At 38.4% G+C, this 24,889-nt stretch overlaps 1 protein-coding gene across 21 annotated transcripts in view; it reads right to left on the reverse strand.

Annotated features, from left to right (window-relative positions):
- ACBD5 (acyl-CoA binding domain containing 5) overlaps positions 1-24,889 on the reverse strand; it is a 55,901-nt gene that overhangs the window by 12,295 nt on the left and 18,717 nt on the right. For 15 of the 21 annotated variants that reach the window (XM_023592380.3, XM_058297787.2, XM_004470755.5 and 12 more), the window contains 5 exons: positions 19,211-19,342; positions 18,132-18,335; positions 16,898-17,004; positions 10,248-10,515; positions 3,229-3,428 (listed from right to left, as the gene is read on the reverse strand). In XM_023592380.3, the coding sequence (XP_023448148.1) occupies positions 3,229-3,428; positions 10,248-10,515; positions 16,898-17,004; positions 18,132-18,335; positions 19,211-19,342 (911 nt within the window). The remainder of the gene's footprint in view (positions 1-3,228; positions 3,429-10,247; positions 10,516-16,897; positions 17,005-18,131; positions 18,336-19,210; positions 19,343-24,889) is intronic. The other 6 variants (XM_071215487.1, XM_071215485.1, XM_071215484.1 and 3 more) reach the window with 2 other exon arrangements.

The following is a 24,889-nucleotide window of genomic DNA, read 5'->3' on the forward strand; positions in this document are numbered from 1 at the left end:
TGGTGATCTGGCCCACATGGAGTGCCGGCCCATGTGGGAATGTGGCCCCATGCAGGAAATCCGCCTTGTGTGGGAGTGCCACCCCCGTGCGGGAAAAGCCACCCTGCGCCAGCGTGCTGGCTAACGTGGAGAGCTGGCACAGTAAAATGACCCAACAAGAGACACAGAGGAGAGAAAATAAGAAGATGTAGCAGAACAGGGGAGCTGAGGTGGTGGAAAAGAGTAATCACCTCTCTCCCACTCTAGAAGGTCCCAGGATCAGTTCCTGGAGCCACCTAATAAGAATACAAGCAGACACAGAAGAACACACAGTGAATGAACAGAGAGAGCACACAACAGGGGTAACGGGGGCCGGGGGAAAAATAAATAAAAATAAATCTAAAAAAAAAAAGAAAATGGAAACTCAACTTATTAAGACTTGTGGGATACAGCAAAAGGAGGGCTGAGAGGGAAATTTATACCCCTTAATGCCTATATGAAACAAGAAGAAAGAACCAAAATAAAACTGAACACCTGGAGGAACTAGAAAAAGAACAGCAAACCAATCCCAAAGCAAGCAGAAAGAAAGATCAGTGCAGAAATAAATGAAATTGAAGACAAAAAGAAATAATCAACACAACCAAAAGCTGGTTCTTTGAGAAGATCAAACCTTTAGCAAGACTAACAAAGAAAAAAAGAGAGAAGATGCAAATAAATACAATCAGGAATGAAAGAGGACATTATGACTGACCCTACAGGAATAAAAAGAATCATAGAAGGATATTATGGGAAACTGTATGCCAATAAACTAGACAACCTAGATGAAATGGGCAAATTCCTAGAAATGCACAACCTACACTGACTCTACAAGAAATACAGGAACTCAAAATACAAATTCACAAGTAAAGAGATTGAATCAATCATCAAAAATCTTCCGACAAAGAATTCCAGGACCAGATGGCTTCACAGGTGAATTTTATCAAACATTTTTAGAAGAATTAATACCAATCCTGTTCAAAAAAATTAAGAGAAGGGAAAATGACATTTTATGAAGTCAACATCACCCTAATAACAAAGACCAATAATGATATCATAAGAAAAGAAAATTACCAGACAAATTTCTCTAATGAACATAGATAAAAAAATTCTAAACAAAATACTTGTATATCAAACCCAGCAGTATATTAAAAGAATTATATACCATGATCAAGTGGGTTTTATTCCTGGTATGCAAGAGTGGTTCAAGAGAAGAAAATCAATTAACCTAACACATTACAGTAACAAATTGTAGGAAAAAAAAAACACATGATCATCTTGACTGATGCAGAAAAGGCATCTGACAAAATCCAGCATCCTTTCTTGATAAAAAACACTGCAAAAGACAGGTATAAAAAGAAAGTTCTTTAATATAACATCATGTGAGCATATATGAAAATCCCACAGCCAACATCATACTCAATGCGAAGATGTTAGAAGTTTCCCTTTAAGATCAGGAACAAGACAAGGATGCCCACTGTCAACACTGTTATTCAGCATTGTGCTAGAAGTTCTAGCTAGAGAAATTAGGCAAGAAAAAAAAAAGGCAGCCAAAAAAAATTTAAAAAGGCATCCAAATTGGAAAAGAGGAAGTGAAACTCTTTCTATTCATAGATGACGTGATTCTACAGTTATAGAAAATTCTGAAATATCTACAACAAAGCTATTAGAGCTAATAAATGAGTTTAGCAAAGTGGCAGGGTACAAAATCAGCACAAAAAAATCAGCAGTGTTTCTATACACTAGTAACAAACAAGCTGCAGAGGAAATCAAAGGAAAAAAAGTTCTATTTGCAATAGCAAAAAAAAAAGCTCAAATATCTAGGAAATAATTTAACCAGGAATGTAAAGGATCTGTTTTCAGAAAACTACAAAATACTGCAAAAAGAAATCAGATAAGAACTTACGCAAATGAAAGGATATTCTGTGTTCATGGACTGGAAGACTAAACATTGTGAATTTGTCAAATCTATCCAAATTGATTTATACATTCAATGCAATACCAATCAAAATTCTAATGGCCTACTTTCCAAAAATAGAAAAGTCAATTACCAAATTTATTTGGAAGGGAAAGGGGTTCCAAATGGCAAAAACATCCTAAAAAAGAAGAGTGAAGTGGAAGACTCATGCTTCCTGACCCTGAAGTCTATTATGAAAGCAATGGTAAAAAAAAACAAAACATGGTATTGGCATAAAGATAGACACATTGATCAATGGAATCAAACTAAGAGTTTAGAAGTAGGCCCTCATGTCTATGGTGAACTGATTTTTCAGTGGGATTACGAAGTCCAATACCACTATTAGATATATATTCAGAACTGAGAGCAGTGACACGAACAGACATCTGCACACTGATGCTCAAAGTGACATTATTCACAATTGCCAAAAGATGGAAACAACCCACGTGTCCATTAACTGACGAAGGGATAAACACACTGTATTAGTCAGCAAAGTAACAGAAATCTGTTGGCTTTTATAAAGGACAATATTGTATGATTTCACTATTGTGAACTAAATATAATGAGCAAAATCATGGAGTTAGTAGCTAGAATATATGTCACCAGAGAATAGAATGTGGTTAGAGAATGGAAATCTGAGGTTTATTCTGTGCAGAACTGGTAAAAAATTGTTTGTAAATATTTGGAAATGAACAGAAATGGTGAAAGCACATCATAGAATTTATAATTAGTGCTCTAACATGGGTATGATAGTAGTTTGTTTTTTGTTGTTTTGGGATTTTTTTTGAGTAACGAAGATGCTCTAATATTGATTGAAGTAATGAATGCACAACTCTATGAAATATACCAAATGCCATTGATTGTTCACTTTAGATAAATTATATGACCTATGAATAAAAGAAATAATAGGTTGGGTTGGAGGAAAATACACCAAATATAAGTTATGGACTATAGTTAGTAGTCATACATTGACGATGAGCTTTTATAATTTGTTATACATGTTTCACAACAAAGCAAGTATTTGTGGTGGGGTGATGTATGGAAGCACTTTATGATATTACATACGTTTGTTTTGTAAGTTTACCACTTTTACTTTACATTTAATTTTTTCTATATGTTCATGTATGAATAATATACTTCAATAAATTAAAATAGAAAAATACACTGATTTGTGTAATTTGATCAACATAGATTGATACCCTATTTTACAAGATCAACAGCTGGAAGAAGAAGATAAAACAAATTTGGAAGCTTACCTGTGAAGCAGTTAGTGTTTCCAGTTTATGAAGTCTCTGAAGGACATTCTGCATGTCTTCCTGCAATCTCATGAGCACGAGGGCAATCTGCTCGTTGAGGCTTCCCCGTGAGCCCCTGTCTGAGCCCCAGCGCTCTCCATCACCTCCGCTTCCCACCTGCCGACCCTTGGTTCCTTCACTCAGGTGTTGCATCCTATGCCCTATTTTAACAAAGCAAAATAAATTAGTTTTAAATAATTCTTATGAAAGTAGAAACTGTATGTTTTATGCATTTTCTTCTTTCTTTTTTTCTTTGAATTCTAAATCTTCAAAGAGGAGTGTAAATAAATAGGTAGTACCCAAAATAATCTACAGAGATGAAAGAAGTAAATATCTTTAATTTTTAAAAGTATAAATTTCTATTTATATTCACATACTTAAAAGTTTTTTGCTAAGGTTTTGTGATGGTTAGGCTATTATGTCAACTAGGCCAGGTAATTGTGCCCTACTGTTTGGTCAAGCAAGCCCTGGGCTAATTGTAATACAAGGGCATTTATGGACTTTAGTCATCATTGACTGTACTGCAGTGGTAAATCATAGATAGCTGGTTAAAATTACATCAGTCAGGGAGACTGCCATCAGCAATGAGTGACGCTTAACCCAATCAGATGAATGCCTTAAAAGGGGAAGTGATTCCAGCATTGAGAGAGAATCCCCCAGCTTGTCTTTGGACAGCCAATGTCTCCCAGAACTCACTGGACTTTCATCAGAGCTCCTGCTTGCAGCCTGCCTACGGAACCTGGACTTATGTATCCCCATGGTTGTGTGAGAGACTCTGATAAATCTCTTACTATCGACAGATATCTCTTGTTGATTCTGTTTCCCTAGAGGACCCTGACTAATACAAGTTTCATAATGTATATATTAGCACATGACTAAATGCATATAATCCAGAAATAACACACATTCAGAGTACATGCTCAAAAATTGCTTACTAGTAAAGTAAGAAGATTAAAAAAAATTTTGAACACCACTTCTTTAGAGTACTAAAGGCTGATAAACAGTTGTTTTCCTTTTTGGTCATTTTCAGCTTCATTATATTATAAATCTACCAAAAGTTTTTAAAATGTGTTTTTCTTATTAGAAATTCCATGTTCCTTACAGAGATGTTGAAATCTCACCATTATTAGGATTTAGTTACATATCCCTCCATTCTTTTTCTATGCATATATTAACAGAATTGGCATTATCTGTTATCAAAATATTTTGTGTCCTGCTTTTATTTTTTTATTTTTTGAGGTACCAGGGCCAGGGATTGAACCCAGGAACTTGTACACAGGAAGCTGGCACTCAACCACTGAGCCACACCAGCTCCCCTGAGTTAACTTTTTCATTTGTTCGCTTGTTGTGTTTTTCATTTTTAGGAGGTACCAGGGACCGAACCCAGGACTTCTCATGTGAGAAGCAGGTACTCAATTGCTTGAGTCATATCTGCTCCCAGTCCTGATTTTTAAATCAAATTATGAACATTCACCCATATCATTAGATTTTATTCCAAAAACATTTAAATGGCTACATAAATTTCCTGATAAGGTCATAAGGATAGTTAGGATGGTTTTAAATTTTTGCTATTAAGTTGACATTGAAATGAATGTCTTTGTGTATAAATTCCTGTCCAAATTTCTGCTGATTTCTTAGGACAGATTCTAGGAAGAAAAATTACTGGGCCAAAGGATAAGAACTTTGTCAAGGTTCTCAAAGGGTGTTGCCAAGCTATTCCCCAGAAAGGCTGAAATAGTTTATACTGCAGTGTATGAAAGGGACACTATGTTACCCTATCTTTGCAAAAATTGAATATTATAATACTTAAGTGTTTGCTAACATAATGGGTAACTTTTGTTTTGTTTTAAACAATATATAGGAAATTGTCTGTCTCATTGTCCTTTCGCATTCTGAACCCTACAGCAGATGCCACCAAGTGCCTTGTCACGTGACAGAGGAATCCAGGGTTGAGACCATCACCTTGATGATGTCTTGATTTGGACATTTTTCTAAGGTCAAAATCATTCAGTTAATAAATTCTCATTGTTAAAGTCAATGCATTTTATGGTAGTGGAAGGATAGAAAGATTGAGAGATGACTACTAAGTGGTAGGGGTTTTTGTGTGTTTTCATTTGTGTTTTTTTGTTTTGTTTTGGAGGTACCGGGCTGGGGATTGAACCCAGGACCTCACATGTGGGAAGCCAGTGCTCAACCACTGAGCCATATCAGCTCCCCTAAATTGGTTTTTTTCATTTGTCTGCTTGTTGTTTACTTCTTAATTTCTAGGAGGTACTGGGACCCAAACTCAGAGACTTCCCATGTGGGAAAGCAGATACTCAACCACTTAAGCCACATTTATTTCCGTTTTTGTTTTTTGTGTTTTTCTTTCTTTCTTTTTTGAGTAACAAAAATGCTCTAATCTTGATTGAAGTGATGAATGCACAGCTCAGTGATTATACCAAATGCCAAAGATTATACACTTTAGATGAAGTATATGGTTAATGAATGTTTCAATAAAATTGATTTTTTAAAAATGCACTGCATTTCATGGTATTTGCTTTCAGCAGCCTAACAAACTAAATCAGTGCTTGATGCCACTTTCAAGACTTCTACTCTTGGATCAAAAGGAAGTAAATCTTGAAGTGGCCCTTCATGAGTCCAGTTATTGAGATAGAATTTACAGGGGAAAAAGTGACAAGTCTGGTTTAAGGTTCAGTTCTTTCCCCCATCGTTAAAAGCTTGAGGTCCCCTGTGATGGCCTCTCAGTGGGCACTGAGCCTGCTCACAGTGCGACATCCTGTGCAACATGCGGTTTCAAATTAACCTGCACAGAGAACACCGAGAGTTGGACCAATCTCATGTTAAGGTAATCCCAACCTCGAATCACTCTGCCCAATGACCCTATTTGATTTTCTTTACCTATCACCATTTGAAATGCATCTTATCTTATTTACCATCAGCAACTTTTAATGTAAGCTCCGTGGATGGAGGGACTTTGCCATCTTGGCCATTGTATGACCAGAGCCTGATAAAGCACAGGTGCTCAATAATTCAGATTTAAATGTCAGGTGAATTTACCATGAGGCGAACGAAGCTCAGCTTCGAGGCCCATCATTTGCATGGTGGTGGCTGGGAATTGTTGAGTGCTGCAGGTGGGGTGGGGAAACCAGGTTATAAGTAGGAAGGCTTTCATACAAACAGTTCTGGTAAACTGCCTAAAGAAAGGCTCCCAACTCCAAGGCTCTAATAATATGTTGTAATTTTTCTTTTTTTCACTCTAAATATATATTCACTTTTGTATTCTTGCTCTTAAAGAAGATCCAAATTGTATAATCTTCAGGTCCTACAAAACCTAGAACTGCCTCTGAAATAAATAACTTGCAATTCTGCCACATCAATTTTCTTGTTTGTTTTTCTAATTTGTTTATAAGTTCTACAAATATTATTTATGTCCCAATTTTCTTTTACCTATGCAATCTCCTTTTCTTGGCTCAATTTGTTGCTTTATCATCTCTGCTTTGATCTCCTATTTGTAAGAAGTATTGGTTATTTTCTGGTAGATATGCTCTTCTAAAACATTTTTTGTCTTTTGTTTGTATAGGATGCACCTCCTTGCTTCTTTCTGTTCTTGGTTGTACAATTTCTGCATTGCTCCCAGGCCTTTTTGTTGGCTTCTGCACCTGAGACGAAGCAGCTCTATCAGCTATCTCAACAATGTGTTTCTCGCCTCACTTACCCTGGCATGTCCCCTCAGAACCTGAGTCTGCATCAGACTCTTCCTCAGGGACTAGCAGTCAGAGCTAAGTAAAAGGGGATTTTTTTTTTTGGTATTCTCTTTTCTTTAATTTTGTTAAATGCCCTGCACTGAGTACAGCAGTGTATGTACTCAAATCACCAGATCTTTCCTCCACCAGAGACACTACTGGGGCTTTGGCACAGAAACAATGATCCCTGAGCAATCAGTCCTCCTTGTCTTCCCCAATTTCCTCCTGGTCAGACTTGGAAGGGGAAGGCCAAGTGTGAAAACAAATCCCAATTTCTTCTAGGTCTGGCTGTGATTCTGCTTTTCCCATGGTGGAAGTGAAGGGCTTGATATATGAAGTTCAGTGAACCAGATGCAAGACTACCTAATTCCCCAATTATTGTCTTCCTCTTCTAGCCTTCATCATAAAGTAGTTTAGTGTGCTCAAAGCTGCTGGGAGCAATATACCAGAAATGGGATGGCTGTTACGTTATTAGGTTAAAAGCTTACACTTCTGGTGAGTGGATATAGCTCAAGTGGTTGAGTACCTGCTTTCCACACATGAGGTCCTGGGTTCAATTTCCAGTACCTCAAAAAAAAAAAAAAGCCTACAGTTCTGAGGCTGTTAAAGTATTCAAATCAAGGCTTCATCAGGCAATGCTTTTCTCCCCAGGACCAGCTGCTGGTGGTCCTGGTTCCTCTCATGTGGCAAGGCACAATGGCAGTGTCCGCTGGTCTCTGTCTTCTCCTTCAGGCTTCCTTTCTTCCGGAGCTGCAGCTCCGGGAGCTCAGGCTTCTGGTTCCCAGGGACTTCTCTCTCAGCTTCTCAGTTTTTCTCTCTGTCTCTGCAGCTTTTTTCTTCTCCATTTACAAAGAACTCCAGTAAGAGGATTTTGTTTATTTTTTAATTTCTCTCCTCTTCCCAGCTCCTTCCCCCCACATTGTCTACTCTCTGTGTCCATTTGCTGTGTGTTGTTTTTCTGTGTCCGCTTGTGTCAGCAGTACCTGGAATCTGTGTCTCATTTTTTTGTTGCGTCATCTTGTTGTGTCAGCTCTCCATGTGTGCAGCGCCATTCCTGGGCAGGTTCCACTTTTTTCGTGCTGGGCAACTCTCCTTACGGGGTGCACTCCTTGCGCGTGGGCTCCCCTACGCGGGGTACACCCCTGCGTGGCAGGGCACTCCTTGCGCACATCAGCACTGCATGTGGGCCAGCTCATCACATGGGTTAGGAGGCCCTGGGTTTAAACCCTGTACTTCCCATGTGGTAGGCGGATGCCCTATCCGTTGGGCCAAATCTGCTTCCCCCAGTAAGAGGATTAAGACCCACCTAGTGTCATGCCCTACTGAAGCGCTCTATCTAATCAAAAGGAAAGTCCCTTAACTGAATCTAATCAAAAGGTACCATCTAAAATTAAAGGCACAGGAATGGATTTGCTTTAAGAACAGGATTTTCTGGGGTCCACAAAAACTTCAGACTGCCAAACAAGTGATGAATAGTTCTACTGTATTATTCCCCATTCTTCAGCCTTCTTCCCAAACACAGGTGGAAGGGAAAAAACTAACTAGCCAGAGGTCATTCTGGCTGGTTACCCAAAAGGTTCCCAGTCTCTTTCCCACTAATTTGAGGGAATTTTTCAAAATTTCATTGACTCACCTTCCTCCTTGTACTGCTTTCTACAGAGTATGGGGTGCAACTTCCTATATATCTCAAGACTGAACTTTTAGTTTATTTCTAATTGTTTTGTCCTCTGCCAATACCCTACAAACTTTATGATAGGAGAAGTTCTTTACCTAGTTTCAGGGTGACTGCCATAGACTCTGATTTTTTTCTTATTATTAATTTAATTAGGTGGAGAGAGATGTTTTATGATTATGCATACCCATGATTATCTTTCCCTAGAAGCTTCCAGACCCTGCTTTCTGCTTACTGCTTTACAGTGTGCTGTCAACATTTACTGAATGTACCCTACATGTAGAACACATGAATGTCCTGACAGACAGCAGGGAGTGAGTGAAAGAGTACAAGGAGAGTAAAGGTGTATAAAAACCTTGATGCAAAGTGAAATGTGATTTATCAGGGAAGACTTCCAAAAAGTGCTATTTTTAGAAAGTTCAATTTTGAAGGGAGATTCAAATATTAACAAAGAAGAGGTAAAAGACTACCCAAATGTTAGGAAAGGCATATAAAAAGACTACGTGATAGAATGAGCAGGCCAGACATGGGAAGTGGAAAGAAGATATCCTTTGCTTATTTGAGGTAGAAGCTAGAAAGGAGAGAGATGAAAACTGAGCATGGTAAAGTCAGGGACAAGAAAGGAGAGGTCATAATTCATTTTCACAAGCTTCCACAAGAAGCTGAAGAGTGTCAGCTTTATAGGCAGACCACAAAAAGGCACTACATACTTTTGAGCAGGAGTACTCAAGAGTACTCTTCAAGAAACAAGCAAAAAAAAAAAAGTCAGGAACAAAGTATCCTAATCACTTTGAGAATGGATTGGAATTGTGAGAAAATAAAAACAGCCAAACAAACATAGGTTCCTGCAGTCAGGGAAAAATGAAAACCATGATGTAGCACTCAAGAGGGAAAGGACAGCATTACCGGGCCAGATGTACAAGTTTATGTGTTGGATCTAATGTAGAAATGGGGAGCCATCGGTGCTCATAAATGAAAAATACAGTCCAAGGTTTCTTGCCTTGGTGGCATATGGGTTACAAAGAGAAAAATTTAGAATCAGAATGATCAGGTCTCGTTGGTCTATTCCTTGATTTCATGGGACACAGTTTGATAGAACTATCAATTTGATCTACTGAATTAATGAGGTTATCAAGGTCCTTTTCATCCTCATTTATCTTTGTCCTTATACTCTGATACAGACCAAGAGAAGTATATTAAAGCCTGTTGGCTTTATCTATATCTTCTGTAGTTTCTGAATGCTGATGCTATATTCTGTGGGGTAAACATATTCATGATTTCTACATTTTTATTAAACTTGTTTACATTATAAATGACCTTATTCATTTTAATGCTTCTTGCCCCAAAATTAATCTTTACTGATATCAAGATTATACACCTTACTTTAAAAATTTTTGATAAACCTTCTCCTGACATACCTTTATCTATCCTTTTATTTTTACCTTTCTGAAGCACTTCTTTGTTTATATATATGATCCTCTCCTATCTAGAACTAGCACATATCACCAATTAGTTTACAAAGATACTGAGAGAGAACAACAACAACAAAAGGTGACACACACCTCTCCCTCTTCTGACATTGGAGAAGTCCTCATTTTCTCCACCCCGCTTCTCACGGTGGGGTGCTCCACTGTTGCTTCTGCCATCTTCTCCTCCATGCTTTACTTCGCCTCTTCCTTCGACTGCTACCCTCTGTATATCCCCAATGCTGCCATTTCCGGGAGACATGTGAACATCTTCAGGGAAACCAGAATTTTCCAAGGGCTGACTGTGATCACCACCCAGGTAATATTGAAATGGTCCACTGTTAGACATCAAGCTGTCTAAAATCTACAAATTTAAAACACTTAGTTAAAAGCTATAAAAAGAGTGTACCTCACAAAGTTAATAGAAGAAATGCTAGCAGAAAAAATTAGAATTTCTAAAACGTTTTTTCAGGTTATTACAGAAAATATTTTTCTAAAAACTCTTCAATTCATATTTTGCTTCCTATATACAAGGAAGAAATGGGACAGGAATGATTTGTCCACATGCAAAGAAATGAGAAGTTCTGGAAGTGATTTGCTTTCAATGAGTTAGCCATTCATCCAAGAAACATATAAATGTGTACTCTTACCTAAGTTATTGCTAATACTCTAGGGATATTATGAAGAAAGAGACAATCTCGGCCTGCAAGAATCTTACAGTCTTTGGAAAGGCGTCAGAGTAGGAAGAATATTACAACATAGTTTGTGAAGTATTATGAAAAATATGTGCAAAGGATGCCAGGGAATCCACGAGAGGGGTGTCTAGGTCACACAGGGGTTGAGTGGAGGCCTGATCAGAACAGGGTTCCTGGCAGAAGTAATAAGAATTGATTCCTGAAGAACAAACGAGTATAAGCCGAGTCAAAGGTATGGACATGACAATACGTACCATCAACATAGCAGTGGGACAGAGGAGAAACAATGACTTGAGAACTGCTGAGACTATAGAAGCAACAGGACTTGAAGGCTGAATGTGGGGAGTAAGTGAAAGGCAAGACTCTAGGTTTCTGGACTAATAGTTATGTGATACTTACCAAGATCAGAAAGATAGAGGATAAGGCAGTTTCAGGGGAACAGAAAAGATAATGATACAGTTATAGATAAGTAAAAGTTGAAGTCCCTGGGCAAAATAGTCAGGTAGGCAGCTGGAATTCAGAAGAGAGATAAAGGTTGGGGCTATCACGTAGAGAGTCACTGGCAAGTGAATGATGGTTCAAACCAAGGCAGAGGTAATAGGGGTGTAGGCCTGAAGAATACGAAATTTAAGAGGTGAGCAGAGGAAGTCTACAATGGGCCCCAGAAGTAAAAAGAAACCCTTAAGAGAATGGTGCCATGGAAGGCAAGGGAATATTTTTTAAGGAGAGAGGAGCCAGTATTGTTTAATGACACAGAACAGTCAAGTGAGATAGGATTTGTAAAGCATCCACTCAAATTAGCAACAGGAGCATGTTGGAGTACATAGCAGAAACCTGACTGAAGTAGATGAATAACAAGAACAGAAAGCCTGGCCATGAAGGGAAGAAGGAAGATAAGAAAACAGAAGGTAACACAAGGGGAAGTATTTTTTTTTTAGATAGAAGAGATATGAGCATGGTTATAGCTTAAGAAGAAACAACCAGAAGAGGGACAATTGTTGGGAATAGAGTCTAGAAATGGTATAAAATATGAAGGTCCCCAAAGGAATGAGAGGAAATATGACAGAGCACAGAAGAAAAAATGGCCTTAGATGAGAGGAACAACATGTCTTCCATTGAGGTGGGAAGACAGGTGACAAGGACTGGACGGACACAGTTTACAGTTAGTAAGTCAAAGAAATAAATGCCAAGGCAAGAAGTTGAAGGAGTAACAACCTAGTGGCTTCCTAACTTCCCAGTGAAGAAGACAAAATTTTGTGGGGAAAGCAAGGGTAAAGGTGGGATGGGACTAATGAGTGCCAGTCGCCACCCCAACCCCCAATGGTGAGCCAAACAGCAGCTTCAACATCAACTGGGAGCTCGTTAGAATTGCAAACCCATGGGTCCCACCCCAGATCCACTAAATCAAAAACTCTGTGGTGGAGACCCAGGAATCTGTTAAAACAATGCTCCCCATTAAAGTCTGAGAAGCACTACTTAAGACAGAAGAAGATGGGAAGCAGACTTGGCCCAGTGGTTAGGGCATCCGTCTACCACATGGGAGGTGTGCGGTTCAAAACCCGGGCCTCCTTGACCCGTGTGGAGCTGGCCAATGTGCAGTGCTGATGCGCCCAAGGAGTGCCCTGCCACGCAGGGGTGTTCCCCGCACAGGGGAGCCCCACACGTAAGGAGAGCCGCCCAGCATGACAGAAAGTGCAGCCTGCCCAGGAATGGCGCCGCACACACGGAGAGCTGACAGCAAGATAACTCAACAAAAAGAGACACAGCTTCCTGTGCCGCTGACAACAACAGAAGCAGACAAAGAAGCAGCAGCAAACAGACACAGAGAACAGACAACCCGGGCAGGGGGGTGGGGGTGAAGGGAAGAGAAATAAATACATAAATCTTTAAAAAAAAAAAAGACAGAAGAAGAATGTATAAAATAAAGACAAGAAAAAGTTCCCTCAAATTTTTACCTCCCTTACTCCCTTATCTTAGAAAATAAAATTTGAACAATAATTTGTTGAGGTATGCAAACAAAGCTTGGTGAGGCAGACCAAGAGGAATTTTAGCCCCTCATGGCAGCCAAACGGCAAAAGGCGCAGTTCACTGCACAAGTGCATCACTTCACAGAGCTATAGTGGGGTAAGTGTGCAGAAGTCAGGGAATCACCTAGACTCTCACGCTGAAAACTGTCTCTCTAGCTGTGTGGACCACTTCATTGACATTACCCTTGCCATCACTAGTTGGTTTGCTCAGATTGTACAGAAAGGAGGGGCAGTAGGCCATTCCCTGAGAGAATGATAGAAGAAAAGAACTTGTTACTAGGCAGATTAAAAGTGCCAGTGGGGGAAGGTTGCCAATCCATTGTCAGGTCAACATCAGGCTGTTACAAAGTCTCTTGGCGCTAAAAACTAAAGGGTCAAATGTTCAAAAAGTGAAACTTATTTGGAATCCAGAAATTCTAGAATGTATCAATTCAGTAAATGCGAATTCTCAAAAAGTAATAATAATAATAATTTGTTGAGTGATTTGAGGCCCTGGTGGACAGTACAGTATCACCTCTGATATTCATAGTTAAACCTGCAGGAGGCACTGCTTCTACACCACCAATCTGATGAAAAGGAAAGAAACCAGGAAATAGAAGCAGAAGTTATTTAGGATTGAAGTTAGATTAAAAATAGGTCACGTAACAGTAAAACAAGATTTTAATTTTACCAGCAGATTCACTAACTATCTCATCTGACAAGCTACAGGGATAAAGTTCGGGGACAAAATAAATAATGGCTCCTTAGAATAGGTCATACTATAAGTCTGGAAGCAAACCAAAGAGGAACTCATTATGGAGTCATAATTGAGCTACAGTGCAATAATAATCATGATACAACTGTACATAGAACATAATCAAATTCAACATTCTGATGGAAGAAGAAAAAAAGGAAAGTAAGCTATTACATAGGTAACAGAAAATGAAATATATGAAAAGAAGTAGTCCACAGAAAACTATGAAGTTCATTTTTAAACTTTTTGTAATGGAAAAGTTCAAGCACATACCAAAGTAGAGCATTAGCCACCCAGTTTCAACAATTAACCACCTCTGGTTCACTCTTGTTTCCCTTTTGACTCATCTCTCTCCCCATCCCCAATGAATTATTCTAAAGCAAATCCTAGACATATTTTATCAAGCTACTTTAAAATATTTTATTAGACTAAAACAAACATGCCAAGGATTTAAAAATTACAGCTTGCTTTTGGAATGTGTGTGGAGGGGGCTGGTTTTGCTTATCTGACAAATTCAAGAGGCTACAATAGATTTTTAAACATACTTTTATAAGTGGAAATCAATGATAAAATGAAAATGTTCAAATCATACCAGGTAAGCTATAAATCTGATATTAGTGGCTCACTCACAAACTTGAAAAGCACCTTGATTCTCAAGGACTCCAAAACTGATAAAAGAGATTACTTAAAAATATGTTTAGGGAAGAGCATGTGGCTCAAGTGATAAAGCCTCGGCCTACCATATGGGAGGACCCAGGGTCGATCCCTGGGGCCTCCTGGTGAAAAAGAAGAGAAAGCATGCATGCACAGTGAGCCAGTGCCTGCATAGCAAGCCTAGTGCCCACACAGTGAGCCAAGTGCCCATGTGGGTGCCCATGAGGGAAGCTGAGTGCCCATGCTAGTGTACCTTATCTGAGGTTTCCTTCAGGAAGGGACATCTAAGTTAGGGTTTAAAGGTGGTGCAGGCATTACCTCCCTGAATACAGAGGAGGTACATTCTGAGCAAGACGAATGCAAAGGTGCTGGGGCAGGCACAGGGGAGGGGAGGGACCTGACATATTAGAGAAACAGAAGAGCAGGGTGGGTGATAAGCAAAGACCAAACAGGAGAACTGTTACATTAACAGAGGCAGGAGCCAGATCAGGCAGAGTTCTATGAAGGATTAATAGAGAAAATAGAAGAAGCAAACTTAGAATCCAGTAAGAAAGTATTTACTGATATTAAATACTTGGTTCCATCCCTTCTCATCAACTTTCTCCAAATAAATCCTTTAAAAAGAAAACAGTACAGAATTGAGTGAGAGAGAGCATAAACTACAATGTAAACTATAATCCATGTTGTGTGGCAGTGCTCCAAATGTGTTCATCAATTGGAGTGAATGTACGACATTAATGAAAGAAGTTGTTAATGTGGGAAAAGGGGGGAGGTGGGGTATGGGGCATATGGGAATCCCTTATACTTTTTTGTGTAATCTAAGTATCTTTTAAAAAATAAAGAATATATCTATTTTTAAAAAGGGAATCAGGGAACTCTGAGATTTAAACTGGTTCTAATAACACTCAATGCTATAGATTATGGCCTACAACAGTTGCCTGTTTTCATAAATTGGAACACACACATAAAGAATCTTGGTTTTTCTCATTTTTCATTTTCATTTTTCACTAATTTTAGCTCATTCTTAATTTGGCTACTTCATTATTCTTCCCGTCTTTGCTACTTAATTGGGTTTTTTTGTGTTTTTTTGGAGGGGGTTCTTTTTTTTTTTAATTTTTAAAATAGACCATAAGGAATGTTACATTTAAAAACATAAAAAAAAAAAAAACATAAGAGTTCCCATATAACCCACTCCTCACTCCCCACCACATCATTTTTGTAAATTGCATTTTTTTGAAGATATATACATCACAAAAAAACTGTTATACTAAAAAATATAAGAGGTTCCTGTATACCCTCCATCCCACTCCTCCCACACCAAGAACCTACCTCATCGTTGCAGCACCCTCATTGCACTCAGGGAACACATTTTGGGGCACTGCTGCACTACACAGACAATAATTTACCCTGTAGTTTGCACTCTCCCCCAGTATACTCAGTGGATTATGGCAGGATATGTAAAGTACAGCATCTGACCCTGCAATATCATTAAGGACAACTCAAAGTCCCCAAAATGTCCCCACATCACATCTCTTCTTCCCTCTTCCTGCCCTCAGCAACTACTGTGGCCACTTTCTCCACCTCGATGCTAAAATTTCTTCTATTACTCATGACAATAGTTTTATAGTAGAATATCAGTAAGTCCACTCTAGTCCATATTTTATTCCTCCATTCTGTGGACCCTGGGATGGTGATGTCCCCCTCCATCTCATTTGTATTTGATTTCGGTTTAAAAATATTTTATGCATGTGTTTTTAAAACTTAAGAAAACTAAAAGGCAGGTTTAATGGCATTATGAAATTTTAAAAAGGGAAAAACACAAAGAGATAAAGTTAAAATTAAGACTTCAGAGGAGCAAAAGAGAAAACGCTTTTCTTTAAGACACACCTGATTTTGTATGATCTATGTACCTTAAAAAAAAAAAAGATAATTTAAAAAAAGTGAAAAAAATAAAATAAAAGACACTCCTGAACTGCACTGGGGTGGGGGTGGGGAGTGAATGTAGACACACCAGCTGTCAAAACCTCCCTTGGCATTCATCAGAAAAAGAATCTCATGTTCTTTTTAATCTTTTTTTTTTTTTTGGAGGTACCAGGGTCAGAGATTGAAACTGGGACCTTTATATGGGAAGCCAGAGCTCAAACACTGAGCTACACCTGCTCCCCATAATCTTTTTTTCTTCTTCAAATATTAGCTTCTCATACTGAATCTTAACGTGCTGAAATTTGAAAATTATTCATTCAAAATTTCAGTCCAATGTATTAAAATCAATATTAAGAACAGATTTGTTGGAAAAAGTATTCAGTTTTCTTGAAAGTTATTCAATGTTTCAAATATAGAGATCAGCATAAAGAGTTTACCACCTACCTCCCCATCCCACCTCTCTCAGAGTATTTATAAATATAAACACACTACAAATTAAAATACAGTATTCAAATATTATTAAATTTTCTTTGGATATATAAGAATTTACATATTTTTATTTACACAAATAATTCAAAATACAAACGTTTAAACATTTTGCAGGTATGTTTTCAAAGTGATACACAGCAGCATCTCCTATCAACAAAAGCTGTGCCTGAATTCTTATGTACCACTTTGAAAGCTTACCAATTAGAAAATGTCATTTTTTTTTACCTCTTCTTGTCCAAATTGCTCCATAGAATCACAGTAAACTTCACTGTCTGAATCACTTGTCAAATGCTGAATTCCTGAAACATCTTCAACATGATCATCATTGAACTCTAAATATAAGTAACAAATGTCCAGGTAGAATTATGTTCTAATACAAAAAAATGCATTTATTCCATTTTCAAAATTCATCACCCCTATACTATAATATTTTCATTTTGGGAGACATATTTGATTTACCAAGTTATACTTATTTTAATTTACCAAAATTTTCCATTTAGTTGACAATTTTATTTGAAAAGATTACAAAGTATGTTTATCATTGAATTATACGAAGACACTGTCCAGATCAAACCAAATAAATTTGGTTGTTCCATTAAGAAATTATATTTCTTGACTGAACTGCAATGTTAATAATTAACTGTATACAGACTATAGGTTCACCCTAGGGTACTAGACTATGAGTCTTGCTGATTGGAGAACAAAGGCATCCTATCATCAGAGGTTTTAGGTTAAAGAAACATCAGGCATAAAAATAAAAATTTCAAAGATTTTGCTTAAAATGTCATACAGTAACACAATTTTAAGTCTCAATAAAAATAATAGCTGTGATGGTTAGGCTAATATGTCAACTCGGCCAGGTATTTGTGCCGTTGTTTGGTCAAGCAAGCACTGGGCTAATTGTAATACAAGGGCATTTATGGACTTTAGTCACCATTGACTTTACTGCAGTGGTAAATCACAGAGAGCTGATTATAATGACATCAGTCAGGGAGATTGCCATCAGCAATGAGTGATGCTTTATCCTATCAGTTAAATGCCTTAAAAGAGGAAGCGATTCCAGCGTTGAATGAGAATATCCCAGATCGTCTTTGGACAGCCAGCATCTCCCAGAACTCATCAAGAACCTTCACTGGACTTTCATAGGAGCCCCTGGTTGCAGCCTGCCTCAGAACCTGAACTTGTGCATCCCCACAATCACTTGAGAGATTCATAAAATTGCATACTAGTAACAGATACCTCTTGTTGATTCTGTTTCCCTAGAGAACCCAGACTAATACAATAGCCTTGGCTTGAATTAATTGTCTTTCAAAGCTATAAACCCTTATAGTATTAACAAGCCCTAAAATATTACCAAATAAAAATTTTTTATTCTAAACTGCTAATTATTCTAAAACTTACTAAAGGAACATTTTATTCATAGGAAAAAGACTGGACAAAGATTATTATGGTATGATACCTTGGTGAATGCAGGCAACAGTTTTTCCAGGTTGCTCAAAGTTTTCATCTTCAGCTTTTACCTCTTCGGTGCTTTGGTCATTGAGGGAAGAACTGGCATGAATGCCATTCTGTATATCCTGAACAAAGTTGTCTTTCTCATAGCCATTCGTGACAACAATTTCAAAATTCTTATGTTCTGCTGATTCCTTCATCATTTTCTTATCTTTCATGAGAAAAGAGAGAAAGATTCATGAAAGCTGGTCACAGTCAACTTCTTCATATGACTTTCTAACACCCAAGAACCGTTTCCCCAACCTATTAGATCTTGGAAGGGTCTCCTACCTGAATCAGAGAGATGGCGTGCTCCTCAACACGGGCTATCGCATACTGTGAGCTTACCCAAACTGCACTGACTTCAAAACTGCTTCTGTTTCCTGAGACTCTTCTAGAACCCCTTTCAGAGACATTCTCTCAAGGTATTTAAACTCAGGCATGAGCAAATTGCTCTGTGAGACCCAGCAGTGCAAAGGGGTCCACACAGTCAATGTGAAAATCCTACAGAAGGTGTAAGTTGTCATCACTGACTGGAAAGTGAAGGCAAAACTAAGTTGTATAGTTAGTTTTCATGTCTTCCTGTGAATCACTGGTGCTCTTACTAATGTGGATCCCAGAGTGCAGTATCCCATGATTCCAATATTACCTTTTTTTTTTTGGTTCTATGATCTCTTCCAATATTACCTCTTGATCAGAACTTCTCTCTGTATCCTGTTCTCTCGATTCCATTCTACTTTTGATAAGATACTGAGAGCTTAACATGTATGCTCTCCTAGGTAACATATGCACACTGACGTCAGAGACAATATGTTACACTACTAAACTTCTAATGCAGCATTTCAAGCTTACATTTGGAGCAGTGGCCTATCTCTGCACAAGGCTCACTGATCCTGTCCTCAGTAGTTTGGTCCAAAGCAAACCCAGATCAAAAGCCCACATCCCATCATCTGCACTAATATCTGACACTGCCAAATCAGCCTGAACCTGTCCATAGCCTTTTATCTCATTTCAGGTAAAATGATTAGTCTAGCATCCAAAGATTACCATTATGACTTTGTTCTGCGTTTTTCACTTCTTGGGCCTCTTCTTCTTCTGACTCAGCTCCACTATCACTGCTTTCAGCTTTACCATTCAGGGTTTTGGCATTTGGAGTAGAAGTTAGAACATTACCAAGATCTAAAATATGAAATGTCCACTTAATCTCTAATGTTGTAATATACAATAGTGCTGTTATTTACAAATAACTAATAAAATCATTTTTAGGTAAAAAGAAGCTTGATATACAATTAATAGTATACTTTCCTTTAACCATAAATATATATCAATTGCATAAATTAATTATGGTATACAACAAAAATGATAAAACTATCTTAAATCCTTTCTGAACATAGGCAGAGGACATTATTTCTAGGATAACATCAATCAAAACAGTAAACTTAAGATGCATGATCCAATTCACACATGGTAAATGAAGAGGCAGTGCCATACACAATCATGCTGAAAACATAAATATAACCATTTTGATCCCAAAACAATCTTATGAATATTACTTTAAAACTTTTTATCCTTTTATTATCTTTAGGGCTTCGGTTGTACAACTTACAGTACTAAGTCTTTACCATGTTTAAGGGTTTTTTTTTAAAAAGCATCAGTTAATGCGATCAATCACTTAAAGAGGCAAATTATTCTATTGCTCAAAGTCATACCATGAGAGTAAATACACCGGAGTTTCTCTAACTTTAATATGCTACAAATCACCTGAGATCTATTTAAAATGCAGATAATGCAGATCCAGAATCAACAGGTCTTAGCAGGCTCTGAGATTCTGCATTTCTATATAGCTCCATATGATGCCAATACTGTTCACCATGGCACCACATTTTAAGAAAAGGGGAATTCCATTTCCATCAATGCTTTTAAAGATAGTAAAGTCCTCCTAAGTGGCTAGTGACCAAAAAGAGTGGTCTTCCTCTGTAAACCTTTGGGCAGTATTTTCACTTCTACAGATGCATTTTGAATGCTTTCCTGCATCCCAAATAATAGAATAAATTCAAAATCTCTGTTAAGTCTTAAAGTCAGGCCTACATTCTTGTTTATGTCTACCTAAGAAACACAACCCAAGAGTAAACATTCAGCTTTTAGGTATTGTGTTCTATTCTCTCCTAAAGAATCATGGCAGCAGGAGAGTTTCTGAATCTCTCTTACCCTCTACTCTCCCTCTGACAACCAGACAAAACAAGAATACCAAAAAACAAACCACCCACAGACATCTCCAACAAAACTAAGCAACAGGTAATGATTGAAACCCCCACAAAATGTATGGCTGCAGCAAAAGTACTTGACAAAAGTAAAAGCAGTATCACAGCAATGATGAGTCATAGAAAGCAAAGGGAATTACTGATAAGCCTTACTTACTGGCCACAAAACACAAACATCACTAACACTCATTCCCAAAAGGAGAGAATCCCACTCTAAATAGGAATATAGGTACATAGATGTGAAAAAAAGAAAAGTGGGAAAATATTGCTATATATGAATATGGAGTTAAATCAAAAATACATTGTTACACTATGTGATTATACCAAATAGCATGGACTGTACACTTGGGATGAACTGCATGCTTTATTAATATGTATCAATAAAATTGATTTGTGGGAATCGGATCTGGCTCAACTGATGAAGCGTCCACCTACCACATGGGAGGTCCAGGGTTCAAACCCAGGGCCTCCTGACCCATGTGGTGAGCTGGCCCACGCACAGTGCTGATGCACACAAAGAGTGCCATACTCCACTGGGGTGTCCCCCATAGGGGAGCCAGATGCACAAGGAGTGCACCCTGTAAGGAGAGCCACCCCACGTGAATAAAGCACAGACTGCCCAGGAGTGGCGCCGCACACACGGAGAGCTGATGCAGCAAGATGACAGAAAAAGACAGAGATTCCCGATGCCACGCACAAGAACTCAAGCGGACACAGAAGAACACACAGCAAATGGGCACAGATAGCAGACAATGGGGATGGGGGAATAAATAAAAATTAAATCTTAAAAAAAAATTCATTTGTTAAAAAAAAACAAAAAATATAAATATATTGTTAGATAAAATTGCCTGGAAAAGAACTTTTTAGGAGTAATATTTCCATTACTGTTCTTTCATTTTTTCCATTCTTTTATTTTTGTGAATTTGAAAATAAGTTGTTAATTATATTATACATATATATAAAAACAAAGTACAAGACAGGGTATATAACATGCTATATTTATGTATAAGAATGGTACAGTATGAATATATACTATATATTTACAAAAAATACTGAAGTAATAAAACTAATAAAAAATGTTTACATATAGGCAGAGGAAGAAAACAGGGAAAGTAGACATACAGTTTTGTCTTTGGAATCATGTAAATGTTTCACATATTCAAAATTAAATCTAAAGAAAAAAATCCCTAAGTTTTAAAAACAAGCAGAAACAAAGGTACCTAAATATATATTAATATTACAAGATGTTAATAATAGAGTGGTGGGAAGCAGACTTGGCTCAGTGGATAGGGCGTCCATTTACCACATGGGAGATCCAGGTTCAAACCCTGGGCCTCCTTGACCTGTGTGGAGCTGGCCCACGTGCAGTGCTGATGCACGCAAGGAGTGCTGTGCCATGCAGGGATGTCCACGTGTAGGGGAGCCCCACGCACAAGGAGTGCACCCCATAAGGAGAGCCGCTCGCATGAAAAAGTGCAGCCTGCCCAGGAGTGGTGCTGCACACACAGAGAGCTGACACAGCAAGATGATGCAACAAAAAGAGACACAGATTCCTGGTGCCACTGACAAGAATACAAGCAGACACAGAAGAACACACAGCAAAAGGACACAGAGAGCGGGCAATGTGGGGGACAGAGAAATAAATAAAAAATAAATCTTTTTTTTAAAAAAAAAGAGGTTCCTAGAGGCCAAAGGTGGGACTAAGAATCAGAAATAATGCAACTGACTAAAAAAATTGAATATATATATTTATAAATCAATGAGATCATAATGATCTTTAACAAAACAACACAAAACAAAACTAAATAAAGCAAAACTAGGTGTGGCAGTTTGAGTTTATTTATGAATTCCAAAAAGAAAGACTATGTTTGTAAACTGGTCTGTTCCTCTGGATGTGATGCCCTTTGATAGTATTAGATTCAGCTGAGATGTCTTTGATTAAATTATGTTAAGATTAGTGCTTTGATTTGACCACATGAGTAGAGTGTAATGCAGTTTGAGTACCTGCTCCCTTTGTGACCTATGTAAACAGACACTCAATCGAGATACACAGAGAAGACACACAGAAAAGACAAGCAGAGGAGAGAACTTGGTTTTGATGCTGGAGCCCCAGGAAGACAGATGGACCATTTCCCTGATAGTTTGCAGTTGAAGAGAACAGAGCAGCTGAGTCCTATGCCAGCCTGCAGTTGACACTGGAAGAAGCTGGGACCAGGAGCCTTAAGAGGAAAGAGGAAGGCTAAACCCTCACAGTCATCACCCACCATCTTGATTCAACACATGGCAACAGACTTTGGTGAGGAAGTACCTTTTATGGTACCTTGAGTTGGACTCTTTAGGGCCTTGTAACTTTAAGTTTTTTCCCCAAATAAATACCCTCTATAAAAGCCAACAGATTTCTGGTACTTTGCATCAGCACCCCTTTGGCTGACTAATATACAAAGGTACCAATCCTTTATTGGAAAAATATAAGTACTAGAGAAGAATTAAGCATTTATCCTCCCTGTCTGGTAAATGGAGTAATTCAAAGAAATCAAGTGATTCTGATTGATGAGGAGAAACTCTTCATTACAGAAAAATTGCAGCTAATAAATGTAGAAGAAGTGACAGAATTTTTTTTTTAAGATTGATTGATTGATTTCTCTCCCCTTCCCCGCCCCCCACCCCAGTTGTCTGTTCTCTGTGTCTATTTGCTGCATCTTCTTTGTCCACTTCTCTTGTTATCAGCAGCATGGGAATCTGTATTTCTTTTTGTTGCATCATCTTGTTGTGTCAGCTCTCCGTGTGTGCGGCACCATTCCTGGGCAGGCTGCACTTTCTTTCATGCTGGGCAGCTCTCCTTACGGGGCGCACTCCTTCTGCATGGGGCTCCCCTATGCAGGGGACACCCCTGTGTGGCAGGGCACTCCTTATGCTCATTAGCACTGCACATGGGCCAGCTCCACAAGAGTCAAGGAGGCCCCGGGTTTGAACCGCAGACCTCCCATGTGGTAGACGGACGCCTTAACCACTGGGCCAAGTCCGTCGCCCAGAATATTTTATATCATCATTTTTCAACCATTACTGAAATAACTGTTTCAGACAACAGTCATTAATGAATGCTAATGCTAATAACAGCAGAAACAAAGGTACCTAATGCTAGTAACTAAAATAACTGATTCAGACAATAGTCATTAATGAGAAAGACTGACAGGAAACTTTATAATGGATCAATCTCAGAATTCCTACAAAAGAGCCCACAAGACATTGCATGGCCCTGGTGTGATGAAATATGAAATGCAGAGTAACTATTTTTTTTTTAGCTTTATTTACTTATTTCTCTCCCCTCCCCCCTCCTGCCCCAGTTGTCTGTTCTCTGTCTATTTGCTGCGTCTTCTCCTTTGTCCGCTTCTGTTATTGTCAGCGGCACGGGAATTTGTGTTTCTTTTTGTTGTGTCATCTTGTTGCATCAGCTCGCCGTGTGTGCGGCACCATTCCTGGGCAGACTGGACTTTCTTTCGCGCTGGGCGGCTCTCCTTACAGGGCGCACTCTTTGCGCGTGGGGCTCCCCTATGCGGGGGACACCCCTGTGTGTCACGGCACTCCTTGCGCACATCAGCACCGTGCATGGGCCAGCTCCACACAGGTCAAGGAGGCCTGGGGTTTAAACCGTGGACCTCCCATGTGGTAGACAGACACCCTAACCACTGGGCCAAGTCCGTTTCCCCAGAGTAACTATTTAGGAAGTATTCTTGCCAAACAGATTCAACTTACATTTAATCAAGCTTATGAACTAACTTCACACAAATATAAAACATGAAGAAGGGGACAATTTCCAATTCATTGTATGATTATAGTATTCCTAGGATACCAAAACCAAAAGCACCACAAGAAAGGAAAACTATAGCCCAATATATTCTTTGAATATAAACACAAATACCCTCAACAAAATTCTAGCAAAACAGAACCAGCAACATATAAAAAGGATTATATGACATTAACAAGTTGAATTTATTCAAGCAATGCAGGGATGGTTTAACATCCAAAAATTAATTAACGAATTACACCATACTGATAGACTAAAGAACAAAAACTGCATGATTATCTCAAAAGAGAAAAAGTCTCTGACAAAATCCAACACTCTTTCATGATAAAAACACTCAACAAACTAGGAAATGAAGGGAACTTTATCAAGCTGAAAAACAGCATCTACAAAAACTTACAACTAACATCATACTTAATGGTAAATGACTGAATGCTTTCCCGCTAAGATAATAAAAAAGATAAGAGTGTCTGCTCCAGCAACTTCTATTCAATATTGCTCTGGAAGTTCTAGCCAGGCCAAAAGAAAAAGTAACACACCCTGTTTGCAGATAATATATATATATAAAATCCTAAGGAATCTACAAAAAACTACTAGGATGATTAGAACTATTAAACAAGTTCAGAAAAATATACAAAAATCAACTGCATTTCTATACACTAG

The sequence above is a fragment of the Dasypus novemcinctus genome, chromosome 5 (genome assembly GCF_030445035.2).
Source record: "Dasypus novemcinctus isolate mDasNov1 chromosome 5, mDasNov1.1.hap2, whole genome shotgun sequence".
Lineage (NCBI taxonomy): Eukaryota > Metazoa > Chordata > Mammalia > Cingulata > Dasypodidae > Dasypus > Dasypus novemcinctus.